The sequence below is a fragment of the Chroicocephalus ridibundus genome, chromosome 1, assembly GCF_963924245.1.
Source record: "Chroicocephalus ridibundus chromosome 1, bChrRid1.1, whole genome shotgun sequence".
Lineage (NCBI taxonomy): Eukaryota > Metazoa > Chordata > Aves > Charadriiformes > Laridae > Chroicocephalus > Chroicocephalus ridibundus.
Window position 1 is genome coordinate 189337545 of NC_086284.1, and position 20756 is coordinate 189358300.

At 38.6% G+C, this 20756-nt stretch overlaps 2 protein-coding genes across 2 annotated transcripts; one reads left to right on the plus strand and one right to left on the minus strand.

The window, feature by feature from the left end:
* Window positions 1-830: 830 nt before the first annotated feature.
* On the minus strand, window positions 831-9929 carry THAP5 (THAP domain containing 5). The gene is made up of 3 exons (XM_063323171.1): window positions 9787-9929; window positions 5775-5964; window positions 831-2329 (listed from the first exon to the last, which is right to left on the minus strand). Exons 1-3 carry the CDS (start codon window positions 9867-9869, stop codon window positions 1358-1360), a joined length of 1245 nt encoding a protein of 414 aa, XP_063179241.1. The 5' UTR covers window positions 9870-9929; the 3' UTR covers window positions 831-1357.
* A 170-nt stretch (window positions 9930-10099) lies between these two features.
* Window positions 10100-19791, plus strand: DNAJB9 (DnaJ heat shock protein family (Hsp40) member B9). Its single transcript, XM_063323172.1, has 3 exons — window positions 10100-10202; window positions 14085-14312; window positions 16066-19791. Exons 2-3 carry the CDS (start codon window positions 14096-14098, stop codon window positions 16494-16496), a joined length of 648 nt encoding a protein of 215 aa, XP_063179242.1. The 5' UTR covers window positions 10100-10202; window positions 14085-14095; the 3' UTR covers window positions 16497-19791.
* The last annotated feature ends 965 nt before the right edge of the window (window positions 19792-20756 follow it).

The window sequence follows — 20756 nt, forward strand, 5'->3', positions numbered from 1 at the left end:
AGTGTTGCTTGATCCTCAATTACTTACGAAAAGATTACCATAACAGTTTAGAATGTGTTTGACAGGGGATACAGGTAAGAGACTACAAAGGAACCCATTTGCTTCAGTCCTAGACTGAACTGCGGGTGGGGACACACTTTTGAGTAAAGGAAAATACATCCAAGTCTCTCAAGTAATCTAATAATTGTAAAATAGAATAGAATAGAATAGAATAGAATAGAATAGAATAGAATAGAATAGAATAGAATAGAATAGTTCAGTTGGAAGGGACCTACAATGACCATCCAGTCTAACTGCAATGTACAGTTGGGACTCGATGATCTACTACTAGTTCACTGTACTAGATGGTACAGTGAACTCTAGATCTAAGGGGTGGCATGCAGACATAATAAGCAGAAAGTATTTAAGCAAATTAATTGCCTTCAAAATGAACTGTCAGTATCTTCCTGCTGTAGTGGTACCCTGCACACTAGAAACAGTTAATAAAAATCAATATAGGTGAGCAGATTTCAATCTTGTAATTCTGTTTCTGGAAGAATGAGATCTAGAAAAATAGTGAGCCAGATTCTGCTACTTTCACTAGCAATTTGCCCTCCAAAGCACGGTTTTCTTCAGTGCATTATTAAGGGTATATAAATTACCCAGCTATAGATTGTAAGAGGATCAATGCTGAGCAGACAGCACTCATTGAATAGTTAGAGCTTTCCCTTTTACTAACCAGCAAAAACATTACTATTAAAAAAAAAAAAAAAAAAAAAAGAGATGGACCCGTAACAATATTCTTAAAGAATTTTTGTTTCTAGAACTAAATGCAAAGACAAACCTTTTAATGCAGAAACAATTTTAATAAGGTCAAAGTGTACAAAAATTTATCAGAACAAATGTTAGATGAACGGAAAATTAAAGAGTAATTGCGGCCTCAGTGGACAATGTGTATTACATACCTCCTTACTCATCTGAAAGAGAATTACGACACTTCTTTTTTTAAAACAAGTTTTACAATTGTCCATCCTTCATGGTTATTCTGTCCATTTTACTGCTGCCCCAAATGCAGAAGTTGCATGTTTCAGAGAAGCCTGCAGATAGAAAGGTTTAACTTATCTTTATAGATTCAATTCATATTGTTTTTAACAAAACTTTAATAGTTTGTTTTTTTTTTTAAAGCTTACTTGCAAGTCATGTTTTATAGGTAATATTCTACCACCTAGCTTTGGTAGTGGTTGATTTTAAAAAATATTTGCTATTCACACAATTTGCGTTAGATGTTTAAAATACCATGACTGAAACAAAAGTTAATTTGTCCAAAAGGACAGCCAAAGAGGCTAAAAAGATATTTTAGAACAATCATCAGAAGCCTTTATTGGATCATAGTCACTTCAAGTGTTGTAAAGCAGTTTTCTACAATCTTCAGCTTTTCTTCAGAAAGCAGGTTTTCTTGCTTCAGTTGTCCAATAAGTGCTTCCAAGGACCTGAGTCTCCCCAAAGTTTTTATCTCCTGCATTTCAAGTAGAGTTATCTTAGAGTAGAGCTTTGAAATTTTTTGCCAAAGGTGATCTCTGTCTATGTCTTGTTTGCAGTATGAATGCTCAGTTTGTAATACTTCATTTCCACCATATGCATTCATATACACAGATTTATCTGTTTCTGTTTCTATGTCCTCTGTGTCAAGAAACTCGTGCTTAATCGGCAGAAAAGAACTATTTTCTATTTCAGGCTCTTCTGGACTCTCTGCTGGCACAATAATAGCAATGACAGATTCTTCACCTCCACTGAATTGTTCAATAGTTTGTGTGACTGTACTCAGTAAAACTGCATTTTCACTTGTTGGCTGTACTTCAACAGAACAGCCTACAACATGAGAATTAGGATTTTCAATTGCATAGTCAGTAATTGAACCTAAAGCATTGTTCAGTTTCAGAGACGAATTCAAGTATTCAGGGTCTGTAAACTGCAAGACTGTAGCTGTACAACCCACTGGATTCTCTACAGCAGTAGAAACACTGGTACCTTCCATGCTCTGGACTGCTGGTGGCATTACAAGAGGATTAGGTTGATGTATATGCTGCTTAGATGAATGATCAAGAATGACACAGTCTGCCTGAAAGTCTTCTCCATTTTGAAGTTGTAGTTTTTGAATTTGTAAAGGTTTACTCAATGCAGTTGAGCAAACTACTGCTTTTTCATCTACATTTTCTGGAATTACAGGATTTTTCTTTGGCGTACTAGGTTCAAGTAATGCAGATGCCGCCTTTGACTCTACATTTGTATTTGTTTCTTCCAGGTCATCTCTCTTTTTTTCTTTTGGGGTCTTCTGAGAAGAGTCTTTTTCCTGGAGAAAAAAAAAAACAAACCAAAATCATAAAACCAACTACCTTGTAACTAGGAAATCACCTGAACAGAAAAAAAATTGTGCGAATCTTATTTTATAACTTGGTACAGCGTAACTATTAATTTAGACAAACACCATTTAAAAAATACACCAGAGATCTTCATGTGTCTTCCACAACTTTGCTTCAGGTCCTAAATGTTAAAATACTATTTTAAAGCTCTAAAGGCAATAATACTTTTTTTTTTTTTTTCCTTTTTCAAACTCTAAGGAACTTTACTGATTTACACGAGTCATTGTAATTTTAAAAACACTGGAAGAGAAGTGGCTAGACAAATCTGTTTGACAAAGACTGGCTAGCATCTCCTATTACCACCTGAAGTGCTATATTAAATACCTCTGCATTAAACATACACAGTACAAGATTTTTGCCTTAAAGATGCAACAAAGTTGTTTTAGCCAGTTATGTCAAATTTTTAGTCATGTGGTGCACCCCGAAGAGAATTTAATAACAACAACAAAATAGTTTATGAACGCAGAACAGTGAAACGTATTCATGCACAAATACCTAAGTGGATTTTTAAATGAGCAATTCAATTATGAGAGCTAAACTTCACCATTCATAAAAATGGAGAACTTTTTTTTGCATGGATAGAAATCTTAACAGGATAAAATTTTAACAGGCTTTAAACAGAAGTTATTACTGAAAGAGGGACAATTTGAAGCTTATCCTTTTTTAGCCACCTTCTTTTCCCCTCCTCCACATGAACTACAGCACCACATGATTAGACTTAAGAACAGTATTCAAACAAGATTTTTATTATGTCAGTCAGTGAAATGAAAATACACTAACAGTGACTGTCATTTTTTTTTCTAGTAGGCTTGATTATGAAGAGACTAAGCTGCGGAACTTGTACTCATGTTAGGCCTGTGGACTAAAAAACAAAACCAAAAATGCACAGAACAATCACACTGAACAAGAAGCAACTTCAACTTTTCTAAGTAAATATTGTCCAGGCAAAAATTTCAAACTATGTTCATGAAAGTATGTATGTAGTCCGAAGTATCCTAAATACATTAAACTTTGTAATTTAATTTTATATGAACCTTCAGTCTTGAAAGGACTGAAAAACGCACACAAAAATAGAATCCATTTGGTTACCTTTACCTTTTCAAAGATGATATTTACCATCACATCAGTCTTGGGGATTTTGAGAAAACTAAGTATTTCCCTTTCTCTGGTGGTGGTGAACAATACACAAATATTGCAACTCTTCCCTCTCTTTGCCACTCTCAGTTTTCCAAACCAAAAGTTTAGAGGCAAGTGTTGAAAGGCAGCTTGGGACTTTAGCTTCTTGTTCCTCTACATTAACCTGGAAACACAACAACAAGGGATTCTTCCCCAGAATAAGGAGGGCTCTTTCCCATCTCTTTGTGAATATTCAGTCTGTGTAGAAATTTCAGTTTTGGTGTGTGGGAACGTAATGAAAGATCAGTGAAAAGGACTGTAAACGTGCTCAAGTGACTCGAAACGGGGTGTTGGAGAACACATACATCACACTAATAGTTGCTTAGTCTTATGCGCTCGACAAGGAGAACACCTGCACTTAGATAACAGAGGCTTGTGATGGACTCAGAGGCACCCTCTCAGGCCTGAGATTTCTGCCCTGCTGCCAGAGAAGGTTAAAGCACAGTGAAAACTATGCCTGCTTGAATCCCTGAAATACAGGCAAAACGAGCAGGTTTGGACACTCTCTCTCTCTTGCTCGCTAACAAGGACTCTCTTGCTATCAGGGACTCTCTTGCTCCATGGTGCCTGCACCCCCTACTTGTGTGCCTCTGCCCAGGTGCTGCTTCAGAGATTCCCTGGTCCAGAAGGCATCGAGATTAAATTTGTTCTTTGCCTTTAATCTGTGGTTTTGTGGTTGTTCATGCGTCCTGCCTGTGTTGGCACACGCATGGGGCAACTACAGAACCAGTGACTAAGTCAACGGATATTGTTGATTTGCGGAGGTGGTCACTGAGATATGTGTAAATGTTTAGAAAAGCACAGTCAGAAGAGTGAGATTAAAGAAAATAATGCCAAAAAGAGAAGTGAGACCACAGGAAAGCAAGTTCACAGTATCACAGATATCAAGAACTGGCGTCTCTTCTTTTGATAGCAGGGAAGCGATGGATATGTTGAAAGGAAGCATAGAATCTTCTTTTCCCAAACTGAATAAATTTATCTGGTATTTCCCATGTATATTGCTGATACAAAAATGACTTAGAGAAGCCACTGGTATGTCCTTGGCAACACCACTGCATAAAAAGTTTGTTAACTTCATAACTCTACCGTCCACCTTTGTACGTGTACTATGACTGCTCTATGGTCACATGCAAAACAAGAGAGAATGAAGAGGGGGGTAAAAGCCAACTTTTCTTTGGGGGAAAAATCACACAGTTTATCTGCAACTGCGCAGAACCACAGGGCAGCAAAGTCCAGTTCCAAAGCTAGGGCTCCCTGTTACAATGACAGCACAGGGAAGCGAGTGATAAACTGAAGCAGGGCGGGGGCGGTGGAAGGAAAGATATTTATTGTTAAGTTACTACCACCATAAATTGTGGGATTTTCTGTTTTTACATTTGAGAGATTCACCAAGATTGCTTTTCACTCTACAGAGTCAAAAGCAGTCTGGGCAATACTTGCAGCCATCAAAGAAGACAGAGAACTTTATGACTAAAAATAACTTATTTTGTAAAATTGATTAGCCACACATTTCAGTTTCAGCAATTTAGCCTTTAGCAATTTAGGAATTTGTCTTTCCACTTCTCTGACCTCCAACATGATGATCCACAGGAAGATAGTTATGTGTCAGAAGATAATTAGCATAGCTTTGATCAAGATTAGGTGCCTGTGTAGCACGGTATTTTTATGTAACCAACAGTAAAACTCTGTGAAAGACAAGATGGAATAGTCTTCATAGCATATCTTTGGCAGCCTACACCCCTGAACTCTTAGGTGTTAGAGGGGTTAGGGACAGGAAAGAGAAATGTGTAGTTTGAAATTACTACATTCCAAAGCCGGTATTTATGTACAGTTAATAAAAGGCCTTAAATAACATTAAAATATTCATTAAGAGTAATTGAACAGGAGAAAATATTTACAATCATAATATTTTCATAGGAAATTTATTTTCCTATGGGACATTTCCTATGAGAAATGCTTCTGTAATTTCCAGTTAAAAAAAATACTGGACCTCCAGTCAAAGTATGGGAAGTTTTTCTTCCTTTACACTATGGAATCACATACTCGTTTTGTGTCAGTCCTGTTGATAAAATATTTTGATGGATGGGAATTCTATTTCTAAAATAAAATATGACTACAGTACAGATAATTAGAACATCTGTATTACTTAAATAGTTGGTTAGCTTTGTACTACAATAAAAAAAGATAGGAATACATTACCTCATCATCTGGGGAAGAGAAAATTGTTGGTACAGCATTATGTTTCAAGTATCGTATACCCCATCGCACATCAAGGGAATCAGGAGTAAAATGATCACTGCATAGAAGCTGGTGCTTACTTGGAGTCCATGCATCTCGTTTCATATTCCGCAACCATTTCTCAAGTCGCTCTTTATCATGAAGTGGAAATCTTTTTTAAAGCGGTTGAAAAAACAAACAAAACCACAAACATAAAAACTGTTATTTTTTCTCTTTCTTTCTTTCTTTATTCTTTTGAAATAACAAATATCTCATTGCTTCTTACAAGGTAGTCTTTCCTTACAAAAAGATTAAAATAATCCTTTTTAAAAAATTTTAAATATGAAATGCTAATCAGGATGTCACTTACATGTTAATAATTAAGCAAATTCCTTCTAGTTGGATTATTTGCTCCAGAGTTCAGCAGCAGAATTTCTGTTGATTTCTGCTAGCAAAGGGTTTCAGAACCCATGGCCAAGACGTTTTAAAAGGCTTGATCCTGCAACACTTGCTCAGAAAGTAGTTCTGATGAAGTCAGATGAAATACTCTGACATAGTTTTAAATAAATATGGCCCGGCCTTCATTTTAGAAACAGTATTTGTGGGGCTTTTTTGTCTTAATAGACACAACTAGTAACATAAACTTTTGTTACTATTTTTTGTTTAACAGAGTACCTCTTAATATATGTCATACTTCAGCTTATCTGATAATTTGGAAATGTGAATATTTCCAGTGCAGGATTTAAATTTTGTTCAAAAAGTAAATACACACAAATGCAAAGCATTTCTGTATTTTGTGTTTCAGCAATTAAACTTTCTTACAGTGTTGAGAACCCACACAATATTATGTAAGCCATAACTAACTTTTCAACCACCTAACCTACTTGAAAAGGAAAATTCATAAAAAAAATTAAATCGTTTTTGAAAATACATGCACACAGTCAGAGAAATTACATGGGAAAGAGAACTAAATTAAAAGGAAGTGGGCGAAGATATAAAATTTACTTAAATGAATCGCGATACACAAATTAAAGGGAAATCAAAGGCTAATTCTGATGCATATACAGTCAAGTGGGTATGGTGATGGCAACATGAACATTCAGACCACTCTTAGCTCTTATCTCTTACCAGACCGACCTCAGGGTGTTTGTAATATGCTTACAGATTTCTCTGGTGCATATCAAGTTTCTTTCAACTCTAGCATACACCCCATATGATATACATAAACCATAACTTGAATTCTGAGCACTGGTAAATAACTACTGTTAAGAAAGCAATATTCCTTAGAAACATGAGTAATAATTTTTTTTAAAAAAATTATGTTTTTGTGGATATGAAACTGTAAGAGACAGATTCATGTGGTCATTAAACCTGACTTGATTGTAACTGTAGGATGTAAAAATCATTAGCTGTGGGCAGTATGATGCACAACAGAAACATCCAGATGTGAACAAGTGCCTACAGCCTCTTTACAAGAGCCATTTTGGTTTACTCCCTAAATAGAAATGGAGCATTCATAACTCAATTTCTCTTCTCTTAGCTCTTGTTTCCTTTTAATTAACAATCAGTTCTTTTAGTTATGCTTATTACCATATATTTATGGAACTTCAATGCACCAAAAAATTGGTTCTGCAGTGAGGTATTACCACACAACAGAAGCTGGGGAGAGAGCCTGGAGTGCCCAGTGTCACCTGAACGCAATGGCACCAGTCAGTCTGGCTAATTCTTGGCAAACCCTAGATCCCACCCTCAAATCCCTGAAGCTGCTGTTTTCCTCCAAAAGCCACACATGGCAATGACTCTCCGTGTTCCAAAACTACAACCTAAGTTAATTTTGAGAGAAAAATACCTGAGATTCACAGCATAAATGTGCATGTCTTCACCCATTCCCCAGCTTTTGAATTTGTTGCCATTTGAATTTTGAAGTTACCAAGGAAACAGAGCAAGCTTTTGATGCATCTGGCTCTGAGTGTTTGCAGGGATGCAAAGAATAATGCCAGCAAGAACACAATAACCTCTTAAGGATGGGTTAGAGGTTCAGCCTTTTCAAATCCTGCCTACTTAGATTGTGTACACCCAATAGCAGCATTACATATATTATATGGCATGCCCCATGAGTAACAGAGCTTAGCCTGGGCTGTTACTACATAGGTCCAAAGAAGGCTCTCACTAATAGGATGGCTCCCTTCAATTGAAGGTCACGGCACCAACCACATCCTCTCCAAGAAGGGATAGAGAACATTTGCTTCTATTGCTGTTACCCTTGCAACATAGCACTTGCTGCCTTCCCCACAGTCAGCCAGCTTCAGATGGGAAACAAAACAATCTGTAGTGAGAGACAATGTCCGATAGCAAAATTCATTATTTTAGCTAAAGGGCAACTTTGCCAAAACCTGCTCCTACTTCACTACCCCTTTACTTGTCAACAGAATCTGTCCTCTGGTGTAAATGAGACACAAAAAAAATGACAATGGAAAGAGGAAGCAAACAGAATTTATTCAGGAACTGCCGCTGCTGCACAAGTAAAAGAGGTGAAGAAATAACACAAAGGCAGGCAGTTAGGCCAACTGAGATTCAGTCACAATTAAAAAGTCCAGAACCAAATCCAGAATGGGTCTCAGAACCAAACCACTGAGAAACAGAGGACTTCTCTGGGGTGGTAAGAGGCAAGGGAATAAAACTTGCAATTCATATCAGTAGTAGTTGCTAACGTAGGGCAAGAGATCTACATAAATCAAATCTCAACACCCCTTCTACAGGGCCATGATACTTGTAATGCAGCCCAATTCAGTGGCTAGATGAAACAGCTGTGTTTTTGCAATCATCTTTATATTGATGCCATACATTTGAATATAAATATGTATCAGCACTCAAACTTGTTTTGATCAGCCATGTGGCACTCACATTCTCTAAAGCAATATAAATAATTTATTTTCCCTCATTTCCATGGTTGTTTTATGATGAATCACATATTAAGAGACACGCCGGGAAAGAGTTTTCCTTCAATCTAAACTAAAATCCCTTTTCAAGGCAGTCTTCCTGTGGGTCTTCCTACATAGCCTTCCTGATCTTGGAATAACAATGACTACTCAGCAACTGAAACTGACAACTTAGGTGGAGGTATAAATTTAAGCAAAACAGATTTTGAGGCTAGTTGTGAAATGTATTCTACAAGTTTTTCTTAAATGCTACAAAATTCCTTCTGTTGACAAATGCTTATCACACTTTTATTCACTGGAAATACATTAATATTTAGTTACCTGCACTGTGCTCCTCTCAGGGTTGAGAAACACGGTTTTTATCTCACCATTCTGGGAATCAACGACCACGTAACCACAACAGTACAGAGGTTACTGCGGGCCTGGGATGGTGACGAATCACTCAGGTGGCCGGAGAGTCCTACGCAGCCACCGCAAACTGGTTTTTGGCAAGCGCGCTAGTTAGCTTCCAGCTAGCTCAGCTGCCTCCAAACAAACCAGCAATGCTCCCATTCGCACCGCAGGCGAGATAATAATTCTAGTGGGAATATTTAAAGAATCGGTATCCATGTTTACCTTCCTACTCGGTTAGGCCCCGCGCTCAGCCTGCAAGCTGTCAGATGGGAGGACGCTCAGCTCCTTCACCATTAAGCCAATGCCTCCGCTGACGCCTGCCCTCCTGAAACACGCCTCGCTTGATTAAAAAAACGGGGTAACCAGTGCTCCTAGCAGCTAACCAGCCCCATGATTATACGCGCAAATTTTATTTTTTAGGCAAAATTTTACTTTTTTGGTTTTCACTTCACGAATCCTCTGCGCCTACCCAAGGGCCCTTCGACGCTGCTGCACCTCTCCCCCGCCAAGCAAGGAGGCTGCCGACCCCTAAAGTTAGTTTCTCGGCCATTTACTCCCCCTCCGCGCCCGGCTCCTGAGGCCTCGCCTCCCGCGGCGTTGACCCCTTGGCGCTCGCCATCCCCGGAGCCCGCCCTCACCCAGACCCTTCCCCGGCCACTCACGGGTAGAAGCTCAACTTGCGCTGGTCCCTGGCGCTTTGGCCCCCTCGGTTCTTGCAGCAGGAGGCGGCGCAGTACCGCGGCATGGCGGAACGGAGCAGCCCAGCCCGTCCGCGGCCCGGAACCACCTGCCCGGCGGCGGCGGCGGGGGCGGGGGCGGGGGGGGGGCGGGAGTCACGAGGGCAACGGCCACCGCCTCCTCCCGTCGCCCCGCCCCGCCCCGCCCCTCGGGGCGGAAGCCCCGCCTAGCGTCACGTGAGGCCGAGCGACCAATGGGGCAGCGCTTCGTGTAGGAACCGGCGTCGGGGCGCGGGGGGGTCGGTCTGCGCGAGCGCCGACGGCCGTTGGGCGGGAGCGGCGCGTGGGGCGCTGAGGGGTAGCGGCCTCTGTGCTGGCGGCGGCCGTGAGCGAGGGCTGAGGTGAGGGGCGCGGCGGGGACTGGGCCTTCCACTGCGGGGAGAGGGGCGGCGGGGAGAGGGGCGGCGGGGAGAGGGGCGGCGGGGAGAGGGGCGGCGGGGAGAGGGGCGGCGGGGAGAGGGGCGGCGGGGAGAGGCCTGGGCCGATGTGGAAGGGCTTGGGGAAGGTGGAGGGCTGCGGAGGTAGCTGGAGGGAAGGCGGTCGCGGAGGGGTTAGAGGGCGCTGGGGCGGCTGGAGGAGAGGGTCTGGGGACGGTGTGGGAAAGGGGGGACACTGGTGGTGTACCTTAGAGCTTTGGGACAACACTGGGACTCGTTCTGGTGGGTTTATTTGCTCTTTGGGTCCCTCTGAGCTCTCATTTCTCGCTAGGCCCGTTTGCAGTGATCTTTCCCAAGCCTGACCGTCTTGGAGGTGGGACAGCGTCCCTTAGTGTCGCTGGTATTATCTGCCGAGCTCTGTTTCGGCCTCGCTTTGTGGTACGGCTCTAGCGAGGTTCATTAGGGGCCTGGCTAGGGAGGATGATGCCAGGGGAGGCTCTCTCTCGTTTCCCAGTTCTCCCGAGCTAATTTCAGGAGCCTTCTAGATTTGCTTTCTGATCAGTATAGGAGAGGCCAAGAAAAGTACAAGCTCCGGAGTTTGACAGACTCTCCTGTAGCTGGCTGTGGGAGACTTGCTTACTCATCGGGTTAGTCGTGATATGAGAACCAATGGAAAACTTTGTTAGTTTGCTCACTACTAATGAATCGTTTGCAAAAATAATTATATGACATCAGAATTCCACTGGATAGTGCATTGCAATTCATGTAATCAGAGCAGTAGTGGTGCTGTGGATTTTCTGAGTATGTGAGGCTTTGTGAATTTACCGAAGATCTATGCTATTTACCCCTAAAGAGGGATGGAATACGGCATTTGCATTGCAAGATGGAAAGTAGCTCCTCGTATTCTATGTGACAGATTTTATTCCAGCTGCGTCAACCTTAAACATTACCATCTTGCAGCTATTGATAAATGTTGATGAACTGATAAAGAACTGATTGTTATCACCTCTATAATACTCTTGATAAATACTAGACAGTATACTTCCTATACCAAGCTTAATAGTAGTTGGGATCTGTAACTACTTATCCTGCAAAGTTAAATAATTAATCTGTATTAATAAAATCTCTAACTTTATTGCTAGATGTACCCAAATTAAATGTAGTTCTTTATAACTGTAAGGAGGGACTGTTTTATAGCATGAACCTAATGTCAAGAAGTATACACAGCTTCCAAAGTCTGGAAGTAACTTCTGTGCATAGCCTGGAAAGTGAAACTTGTCTGTCCCTTTTCAGTTGGGAAACAGAGGAAGAAGGAGACATAAGCAGAATAGTGTTTAAAAGAAACTTCGTTTTGAAAGTAATTGTAAAAATAGTTAGGGATGGCAAAGGAGAGGTCAGGCATTTAACATCTTACTTAACAGTAGCAACATTAAGATGCTGACAGCATATAAAAGAGGTATGTTCTGAAAAGTAAATTCAATAATGGATAATAGTGTCTAAATATAAGACTTACTGTGTCAAGTTTAAAATGTTGCTTATATTGGAGTTTCATTTGTATTTGATTTTCATTTATGTTTTATTATGTTTGAGTTTCATTGAGTTGTTCAAGGGCAGCATTAAGTTGTCTACATTATTTTAAAAAACAGTGAAACTTAAGTACTGTTGCTTTTTATATGCTTCAGAAATTCAGATGAAACTAGGGAAAGTATAGCATAGAACTGCACTCCAGAAACCCTAATGTAAAACTGTAGAAAAAGGAGAACTTAGGTGTAATTCATTATCAAGAGTAATAGAAGTTGAAGTTAGGCTGAGCAGAAGACTTTAGGGGAGTGACTTGATCAGGCTCTGATGAACTTGGGAGTTATAAAAGAGTGTTTGGCTCTTAATGAAGAACATAAACTGCTCTTTTCAATGTTTAATAATAGAAGCAGGGAAGTTAGCCTTACGAGAATGCAGCAGGTGATTATGTAAGCGTGATGCAGGTGTGTGGAAATGAAGTAAAATAAAAACAGTCTCACATGTGAGATGAAGACATGGATCTGAATCTATAAAGCACAAACAGGAAGAAAGTCCCAAAAGTGTGGAAGGATGTACATATGTGTAGTTCTTAGTGTCCAAGTGGCAAAGTTTCAGGTTAGTGAACAGGTGAGAGAAAATATGTGCAAAGGTTTGTACTAAAAATATGTCTGGTATCATGCACGAAGAATACTGGAAAGACCTGTCTGTTTGATATCTAATTACCACTGATCAAAATACCGTTTGTTTCAACTGCTGCTCCTCAACACTTGATATCATGCAGGCTGCTCGCCAAATTAATACTTAAGAGGGCATGGGCATGTTAATCTTACAAGCTTTTTGCTCTTGCCTCGCAAGATTCATTTTAGCCCCCTGATTTACCTATTAGAAATTATATTTTTTTTTCCCATTTTTGGTGCTTGGGTGTTAAGTTTCTTGAGAGCATATGGACTTTCTATTAAAGGCTTAATCGTCTTACGTACCTGATAGTCAAAGGTTTTGAACTCTCTGTGACAAATATTTGGGCCACATAGCATCTAAAAATATTCTAACTTTAATAATAACCAGACTGTAAGGATAGTTTATTCAACTTTCAGGAAAGCAATACCATTCATATCTCTGAGTTGTACTTGCACTCAAATCAGTGTAATCTGGTGAGTGGGACGTGTTACTTCTGGCATGTTCAAGGCCTTGTCATTTATCCTGCTGGTTGGGTGACAGCCAGCATTCTGTCTCTGAACATTCACGTTTCTATACTCTGTGTTTTAAATACAATATTCACAGACCTTGAAAATCATTTGATCTCTCCTTCTGATAGGAGGAGCTCACGCTGTCCTTCATAAAAATCACGAAAGATCATGTGCCTATGTGGAACTGATTTTTCTCATGACTTGTGCCACAGCTTTTTCCCCTGAGTTCTAACATTGGTTTGTTTTAAAATGTAACCTTTTGACAAATAAGTTGCTGAAAAAAAGTTACAACTTTTAATTATTGTTGAAGCTGCTTGTCTAGTGAAGAAGCCTTTTTTTTTTTGAGTTCAGTTCAGACATGGAGAGTTTAATATGTAAACCTTTATATGCAGTGACATTTATCAAATGAATTCTTTGATATCAAAGATATGTTAGGTATTTTTATTTATAGTACAATCTAATACGGAAATAAGCTAAGCCCAGCCCATTGTACAGTAAATGAAAATATGCCCTACTTGACTGAACTCTGTAGTTTAAATGAGTGTTTTACTCTATCATGTTCTCCTTGGGTCAGTTAAGTGACCTTCTGAAGCTGAGCATGAACGTCCAACAGTCTTGTCTTCCTGCTCCTCGCAGTCAATGTTTAGTTCAGTTGTGTTTTCAGGCTCTTATTGTTGCACAAGCTAATCAGTGAATTGGTCTTCCAGTGTTGAGTGGGTTTTTGCAACCTGTGCTTAATGTAGAGCTGCTATGTTTATGGTCCTAGAACTCAAGAATTAATTTAAAGCTAGTTCAGGTATGCCAGCATGAACTGTTTGATACAGTGAAACGTATTGTGTATTTACTTCAACAGTTCTGTGGGAGAATGTACAGTTAAGGGTAGTGTAAAACAAAGATGAACACTGAAGCGTGCTTGTGATGCATGTGAAATGTGAATTTGCAGTAGTTTCACTTTCATATTCTGTGAATCTGAAACTAGGGGAATGGGATTTGACACGTGTGAAACAACGTGCTTACATGTCTGTCACTGAGTGACTCCTGAAACATGTAGGTCTTCCTCTTCGAGCTTACAGTTGTACTTTTAAGTTATTGTGGAATGTGAAATAACTTGTTCTTCAAGTATATTTCGCTTTCTTTCTAGGAACCAGAGAAATGGCCACTACGCAATCTGTCTTCACATTTGCTCTCTGCATTTTAATGATAACTGAATTAATACTGGCTACAGAGAGCTATTATGATATCTTAGGAGTGCCAAAAAATGCATCTGACCGCCAGATCAAGAAGGCATTTCACAAGCTCGCTATGAAATACCACCCAGACAAAAATAAGAGTCCTGGAGCAGAAGCGAAGTTTAGAGAAATTGCCGAAGGTAATATATGCTAACCTTAGTCTTAATAATTTGACATGTGGCTTATATCTGTGAGCAGATTTGGTAATTTAAGTATGCTCTGTTTTTACTGAGTAAGAGGTAAAAATACTTTTTTTTTTCTTCTTCTGTGCTGTCAAATGTTCAATATCAATATCTTACTTGTTTCTGTTTCATTGCACGTAGGCAGGCCTTTTACACAGTTTATGCATTCCTGCTTATTAGGCTTTTTGGCTTATGCTTCTTGTCACAAAAAATACTTGGCAGTAGGACAGCTTCCTAGGAGGTTAATTCTTATCTTTTGATCTGTCTAATAACATCCAGCTCAGGATTACTAGGGCTTCAGGGGGACCTAACAGCGACCTTCCAGTAACTATGGGGAGATTTAGCAAAAAAAATGCAGCAAGGTGCTTCAGTGGTTTGTGGTGGGATTAAAAGAGACAACAGGTGTAAGAGATTCAGAGTGGCTATAAGGAAAAACTTTTTCACCTTGAGGATAGGCCAATGTTGGAACGGGTTTCTTAGAGAGGTTGTGGAGTCTCCAACCTTGGAAATTTTTAAGGAATGAGGGGATAAAGTCCTGAGTAATTTAGGGGCTTGTAACTTTTTAGGGCTTGTAAATTGTAACTGACCCTACTTTGAGCAGGAGGTTAGAATAGAGACCTTCTGAGGTTCCTTCCAACATGAACTATCCTGTTGTTCTAGGAATACACCATTTGTAAGTGTTGTGTGATAAAATATAATATTGGAAGCAAATAATCCAGAATAGAAAAAGATTTGGTGAAAAATAAGGTGTTTCCATTTCTGCCTTCCATAGACTGTGTTATAACATCCATCTATTTGTGTAGTTCTCCTAACTAAGATAATAAGATATTTCTGGCAGTCTTTTTACATCCTGCAGTTGTTGGCACCTATTACAGGAGGAGCTTGTAACTCTTAAGTAAGTGTTGAAGTATATAGAATAGTTGCAAGCCTCTGACAGATAAGAAAATAGAAATGTTTGAAATACTTCATGTTATCAGAATAGGTATATTATCTGTCAGAGTTTCTACCTTGGAACAGCAGTAGCTGTAGGTCTGGACCAAAGATCAGGTGGAAACCTAATTCCATTTTAGGTACATCCAAACACAAAATGTATGTTTATTGTTGAACTTTTGGAAAAAATTGAGAATTTGGACATAGAGGAAACTCATTTCCTCTGTTTTATCTCCTTGATGTTTATCTTGTTGGTTAGTTGTAACTGCAGTGTAGCTAGGGCTTGCTGGCTGGCTGGCAAGTAGTTTTGCAGACTTTGCACTGTGCTTCTGTGACAGGAATGCAGCAGGCAGTTAGTTCGTTTTGTTAGATAGAGCTCCTAACTCATCCTCTCTCCTTCAGTCTTTCTGATCACCGTGTGTCATTGCTATTTTCTTTCAAATATAAGCACCAGCCTTTATTGGTAGTTAAACTATGTTGTATTATGGGAATTAAAAATTTCAAGGATATAATCTGTCCTCATAGTATAGCTATATTTATTATTATAAATAAATAGTTATTTATCTTGAAACAGCTTATTTTGTGTTGAATAAAGTTAAAGTCAAGTTGAGCTTGATTGGGCTTGTGTCTCAAATGAAAGTCTTGCTTGAACTTTGTCCTGTTGAGGGAGTGCGATAAAGCTGCTGTTCTTTATATTTGGGAATGGTTTTCTTTTTTCTTTTTTAAATGGGAATGTAAATAAACTTTTTAAACTTTTTTTGTTTGTTTTAAATGGAAATAGCTTATGAAACATTATCAGATGAAAATAAACGAAGAGAATATGATCAGTTTGGGCGTCACGGAGGACAAGGAAACAATGAAAGTCCGTTTCATCAGTCATTTAATTTCAACTTTGATGATCTGTTCAAAGACTTTGACCTCTTTAGTCAAAACTCACGGTCAAAAAAGCACTTTGAAAATCACTTCCGAAGTCATCGGGAAGCTCACAATCGGCAAAGACGTTCTTTCCAAGAGTTCTCCTTTGGAGGTGGACTGTTTGATGATGTGTTTGAAAATATGGAGAAAATGTTTTCGTTCAGTGACTTTGAAAACGCACACCGACATGCAGTGCGAACTGATACCAGGTTTCATGGATCCAGCAAGCACTGTAGGACTGTCACTCAGAGACGAGGAAATATGGTTACCACGTATACAGACTGTTCTGGACAATAATGTCTCCTTTCTTTTCATCTCTCTTCTTCTTTCAACATCTTCATAACCTCTCTTGGTTTTGTGCTAACAAGGAAAAAATTCTTTGAACTGTTCTAAAAAACACTTAACTACTATAAAGAAATTGTAGATGAAACTAATCTTCAAAATAGAAACAATACACAGTTGGGAAGTAAATGTCTTAGTAACTACTTAGAATGGGAGAGAAGTCATCTCATGTATTTGAAACTTCACGTATTCATGTATTTGAACTTCAACATAAGATACATATTTTTAATTTCAGAGATATAGTACAATTTTTTTCATATATGCCAATTCAGGACTGTTTGAGTTACTGGTGCGTGTGGATTGCAGCAGGGGAGATACTTGCAATTTTTACCTGATACGGACTTACTGTGCAAATTTGATAATATATACAAAGTAGCAGCAGAAATATGACTTACCTGAGTCTCTGTTACTCTTTCCAGCATTACAAATGTATTAAAAAACCCGCTTTTTAAAATTGGAAAATAACAAGAGGGAATATGTTAAGATTGTGCTTTACCTAGGAGAGTGATATAGGAATTACTTTTTTTTTTTTTCCAAATAGCCTTTCATTGGCCTGAAGAGATTTTAGGATTTGAATAACCCTTGACTTACTTAAGGGCTATTCATGTATGTAAGCTTGTGTGCACACAAACTTTTTTTTCTTCCTTCCAAAGTACAAATATCTCTTTAACAAAGTTTAGAAGAGCATACTGAAAACACTCTTGTTTTGTGCTTATTATATTATCATGTGTGCAATGTAGTTTCTGTAGCTCAGTTTATTGAACTTAAATACTCTCCTGTGCTCTTGTGAACTTAAACAAGGTAAGCTTGCTGCCAGATTCCTAGTGTTCCTGGAAGGTTCTAAATAAAAAAATCAGTAGATTGTGTTTAGACTTGACAGATTTGTTACCAGGAGTCTTTCAGCATTGTGATTTGAAATGTAAATTCTTAGCATAAACAGAGTACAACTGACAATTAAAATTGTTGTATTCATCTAATATCTTGTGCAGGAATTTCATAATAAAGACAGTACGAATGGGTATTGGTTTTCAAAACCATGGACATCCATAACCAGTCTAAGTTATTTAAAACTGAAAAAAAAAAGAGGTGAGGGGAAAACCAACAAAAAACCTGTAAATATTTTTACTGATGTCAATCCAAAAGTTCTGTTTTATTTCTTAACTAGTAGTACAGGTTTAGTATATTAAATTGGTTCCCCTTAATAAGATTGCTGTCACCCACGTATTGCTATCCCTTTGGAATTGTGAAATAAGAATTTACCTTTCAGATTGATTACATCAGCAAAATGAGTATTTTAAACAACAATATTCTAAATAGGTGTTGAGTTTTTAAAAATCTTTATCAAAAGAGATTTAACCCTTTGCTTCTCAGATGGATATTGAAAGCTGCCTATTTGCTAAGTAACTTTAATCTTCCCCTCAAAAGGGTATGTATTATTGCTTGTTCAATTTTCATTCACTAGATACTTGGAATGGATTGTTGCATTATATTAAGTGCTTGTTCTTTTCCATGTTCTTGTTTATTTATTAATAGACTAATACCTCATATATGGTCTTTATATAAAGCCAGTAATTTGTGCAACGTTTTCGGAATGTGCAATATTCTTATACTAGGAAAAGTGCTGGAGTGAGTGTGTTTGTGTTATTTCCACCCTTTTTCTGTGTAAGTAGAGATTTTTCATTTCTTCTGTATAATTAATATATGATTCAATCAAAAATTGTAATTAATATAGATTTCTGCAATTTTTTCTTTAACATACTCCATCAGTCCTATGCATGAATCAAATTATCTGCCTGATTCATGTCATATGGGCATCCAAGTGAACAAATACTAACTTAAAGTTCTGAATTACTTTCTTTTACAAATATCAAGCTTTTTAGAGGACATTTCTGTATGCATTTGACAAGAATTGTTCACACTGAGAAGACTTTGGCGGGATGTGGCCTTTAGTATTAAATATAAGAGAGTATTAGTGAATATCCTTTAGGGATGATGACTGCTGGAATTTAGTGGTGAGAGGCAACTCTGGAAGTAGGATGCAGAGATAAAATGTTAATGCCTTTCTTACTCTAGTGAGAATTTTCTTAATATAAAATAAAAAAAAAAATAATTTGTAAACATCAGAATGAGCAGTTCCTAAGCGTGGGAGAAGGAATATTTAAAGATCGTACTGGAACCAAACTATTGACTTCACCAAAGGTAGTTTTCTCCAGTTATGAATTTGAGTCCTTTCCCTAATCCCGAATTAGAGGATTAAGGGTTAAAATGAGCACTGTAAATGGTAGGAATTGCAGCCACCCCCAAAATTTTAAGTCTGTTTTAAGTGACTGTATGAGTACACCAACTTTTGGGCTAAACTTTTAGTGAAAATCAAGGGTCCTTGGCTCCTTCTAGGCTAGATTTCCCTCTTTAAGGATACTCCAAACTTGGTATGAATGAAGCGTACTTGTTTTCTTTAACTCTTTAAAGTCAAACTATGAAACTAATAATAAAATGATAGGGTTACTAGTTTTCTAGCTGATAGTACCTTAAAAAGACTTCTGCCTAGTCTGTTTGTATCTCCTTCCATATTAGTTCTCTTAATTACTTGCCATAGGAAAACCAACAAATACTTGCTGTTATTCCGATGGCTTCTCAAAGTGACCTTTCTACATGTTTTGGTTGTTGAGCTCTCCTTTTGGATTTTACCTTGGATTATCACTAGCGTTGCAGAGTCTAGTGTGTTGCTATCCATATGACTTTCTGTGATGGGTATGCTTTGAATAGACCTTACCCGAAGAAATTCAGGCAGGCTTTCCTCAGCCAGCAGTTTTCAGTGCCGTGGCTGTCGGAGCATATGCTTGCAAAACATGTTGCGTGACTCACTTATTCAGGGCTCTTGCACATTCTTTTCCTATTTATAGTGTTTGCTTCATGGCAGGTTCTCCAACGGAAGTCCTGGTATGACCTTATGACACCCCTGACTTCAGAAATTTAAGTGCCATCTTTGATCTCCTTAACTTGTGAAAAGACCCAGCAAAACTTTTTTGTTGTTGTTGTGTGAGGGTGAAAAAAACCAATTCTTAACAATTTCTGAAAGGCTTTTATGCATACGTAATTGCAAATGGTTGAGTTTCTAAAACTTTACAAAAAAATATTGTGTTTTTTATGTTTGATTTTTCCCATTATACTTTTGAAACACAGTATCTAGTGGAGATGAAAGTACTGTAAACATAATTAGGGTGCCATTACATTAAATATGTAAAAATTGTTTGTGTGTGAAGTCTTTTTTCTTTTTTTTTCCCCTCTTCTTTAAGATATAGATGGAAGCCAGGTTCAGGTGGGTCGTGTGGCACTGTGCTTTATGGAACATTTTGACCACGTTTTCCCTGAATGGTATGCTGGGGTTGGCAGGGAGAAGGCAGTGGGGTTGGAAGAAATTGGCTTAATTTTACCTGGTCTGTTTTTCTTGGTGTCCTGGTTTGAGCTATGCAGGATTAATTTCTCTTTCAGTAGTTTTACTTTTCAGTAAGGTCTTTTCTATTCCTTGAGAAAACTGCATATTTAGAAGACTCTGGTGTCTGAATTTGTGAAAATACTTACTTTATAGCCAGCTGTGGTTTGTGGGTTTCAAGATCTTGGTCTTTTCAAGCTCGCCAGGTGCAGGGATGAGGAGGTACGAGACCCAGGCACTTGACCCATGTAGGCCAACAGGATTATTTCATACCATGAATGTCACACTCAATATAAATTAGAAAGTTTGCTGAGGAGTTTCTCCTCTTCTATGATGGCTGCGATCCCGAGAACTTCTTGCCCTGGTGCCAGACCCCTGAGCCCTTCCCTTCTTCCTGAAGCCGCAGCACTCGCAGTGTCCGACACTTGTTGTCCATTGCTGGAAGTGCACAGCTTCATGCTGATGGAATTGGCTGAGTATAATCCTTGTATATTTTATATTGGTCTCAGGATCAATATTGGTTCTTTAGTATTATTAATATTACTTATTTAGTATTATTCTATTAAATCTGTTTATATTTCAGCCCTTGGGTTTCCTTGTTTTTTCTGATTTCCCCTTCCCAGGTGGGAAGGGTTCATCAGGTGATAGAATAATCGTCTAAATGACAAGACATTCTTGTGGGTTCTTCAAACCATAACACTTAGAGATGCTGGGAATTGTTTGGAGTTTAGGCACTATGCCTGTAAACCAAACAGACAAAAAAGCCTGTGCAAAAGGGCCTT

Coding starts and splice junctions, on each gene's coding strand:
- DNAJB9 (XM_063323172.1), top strand. CDS start 14,096: ATGGCCACTACGCAATCTGTCTTCACATTTGCTCTCTGCATTTTAATG. Junction 14,313..16,065: donor GTTTAGAGAAATTGCCGAAG/GTAATATATGCT, acceptor AAATGGAAATAG/CTTATGAAACATTATCAGAT.
- THAP5 (XM_063323171.1), bottom strand. CDS start 9,869: ATGCCGCGGTACTGCGCCGCCTCCTGCTGCAAGAACCGAGGGGGCCAA. Junction 5,965..9,786: donor CGCAAGTTGAGCTTCTACCC/GTGAGTGGCCGG, acceptor GCTTTAAAAAAG/ATTTCCACTTCATGATAAAG. Junction 2,330..5,774: donor TCTCTTCCCCAGATGATGAG/GTAATGTATTCC, acceptor TTTTTTCTCCAG/GAAAAAGACTCTTCTCAGAA.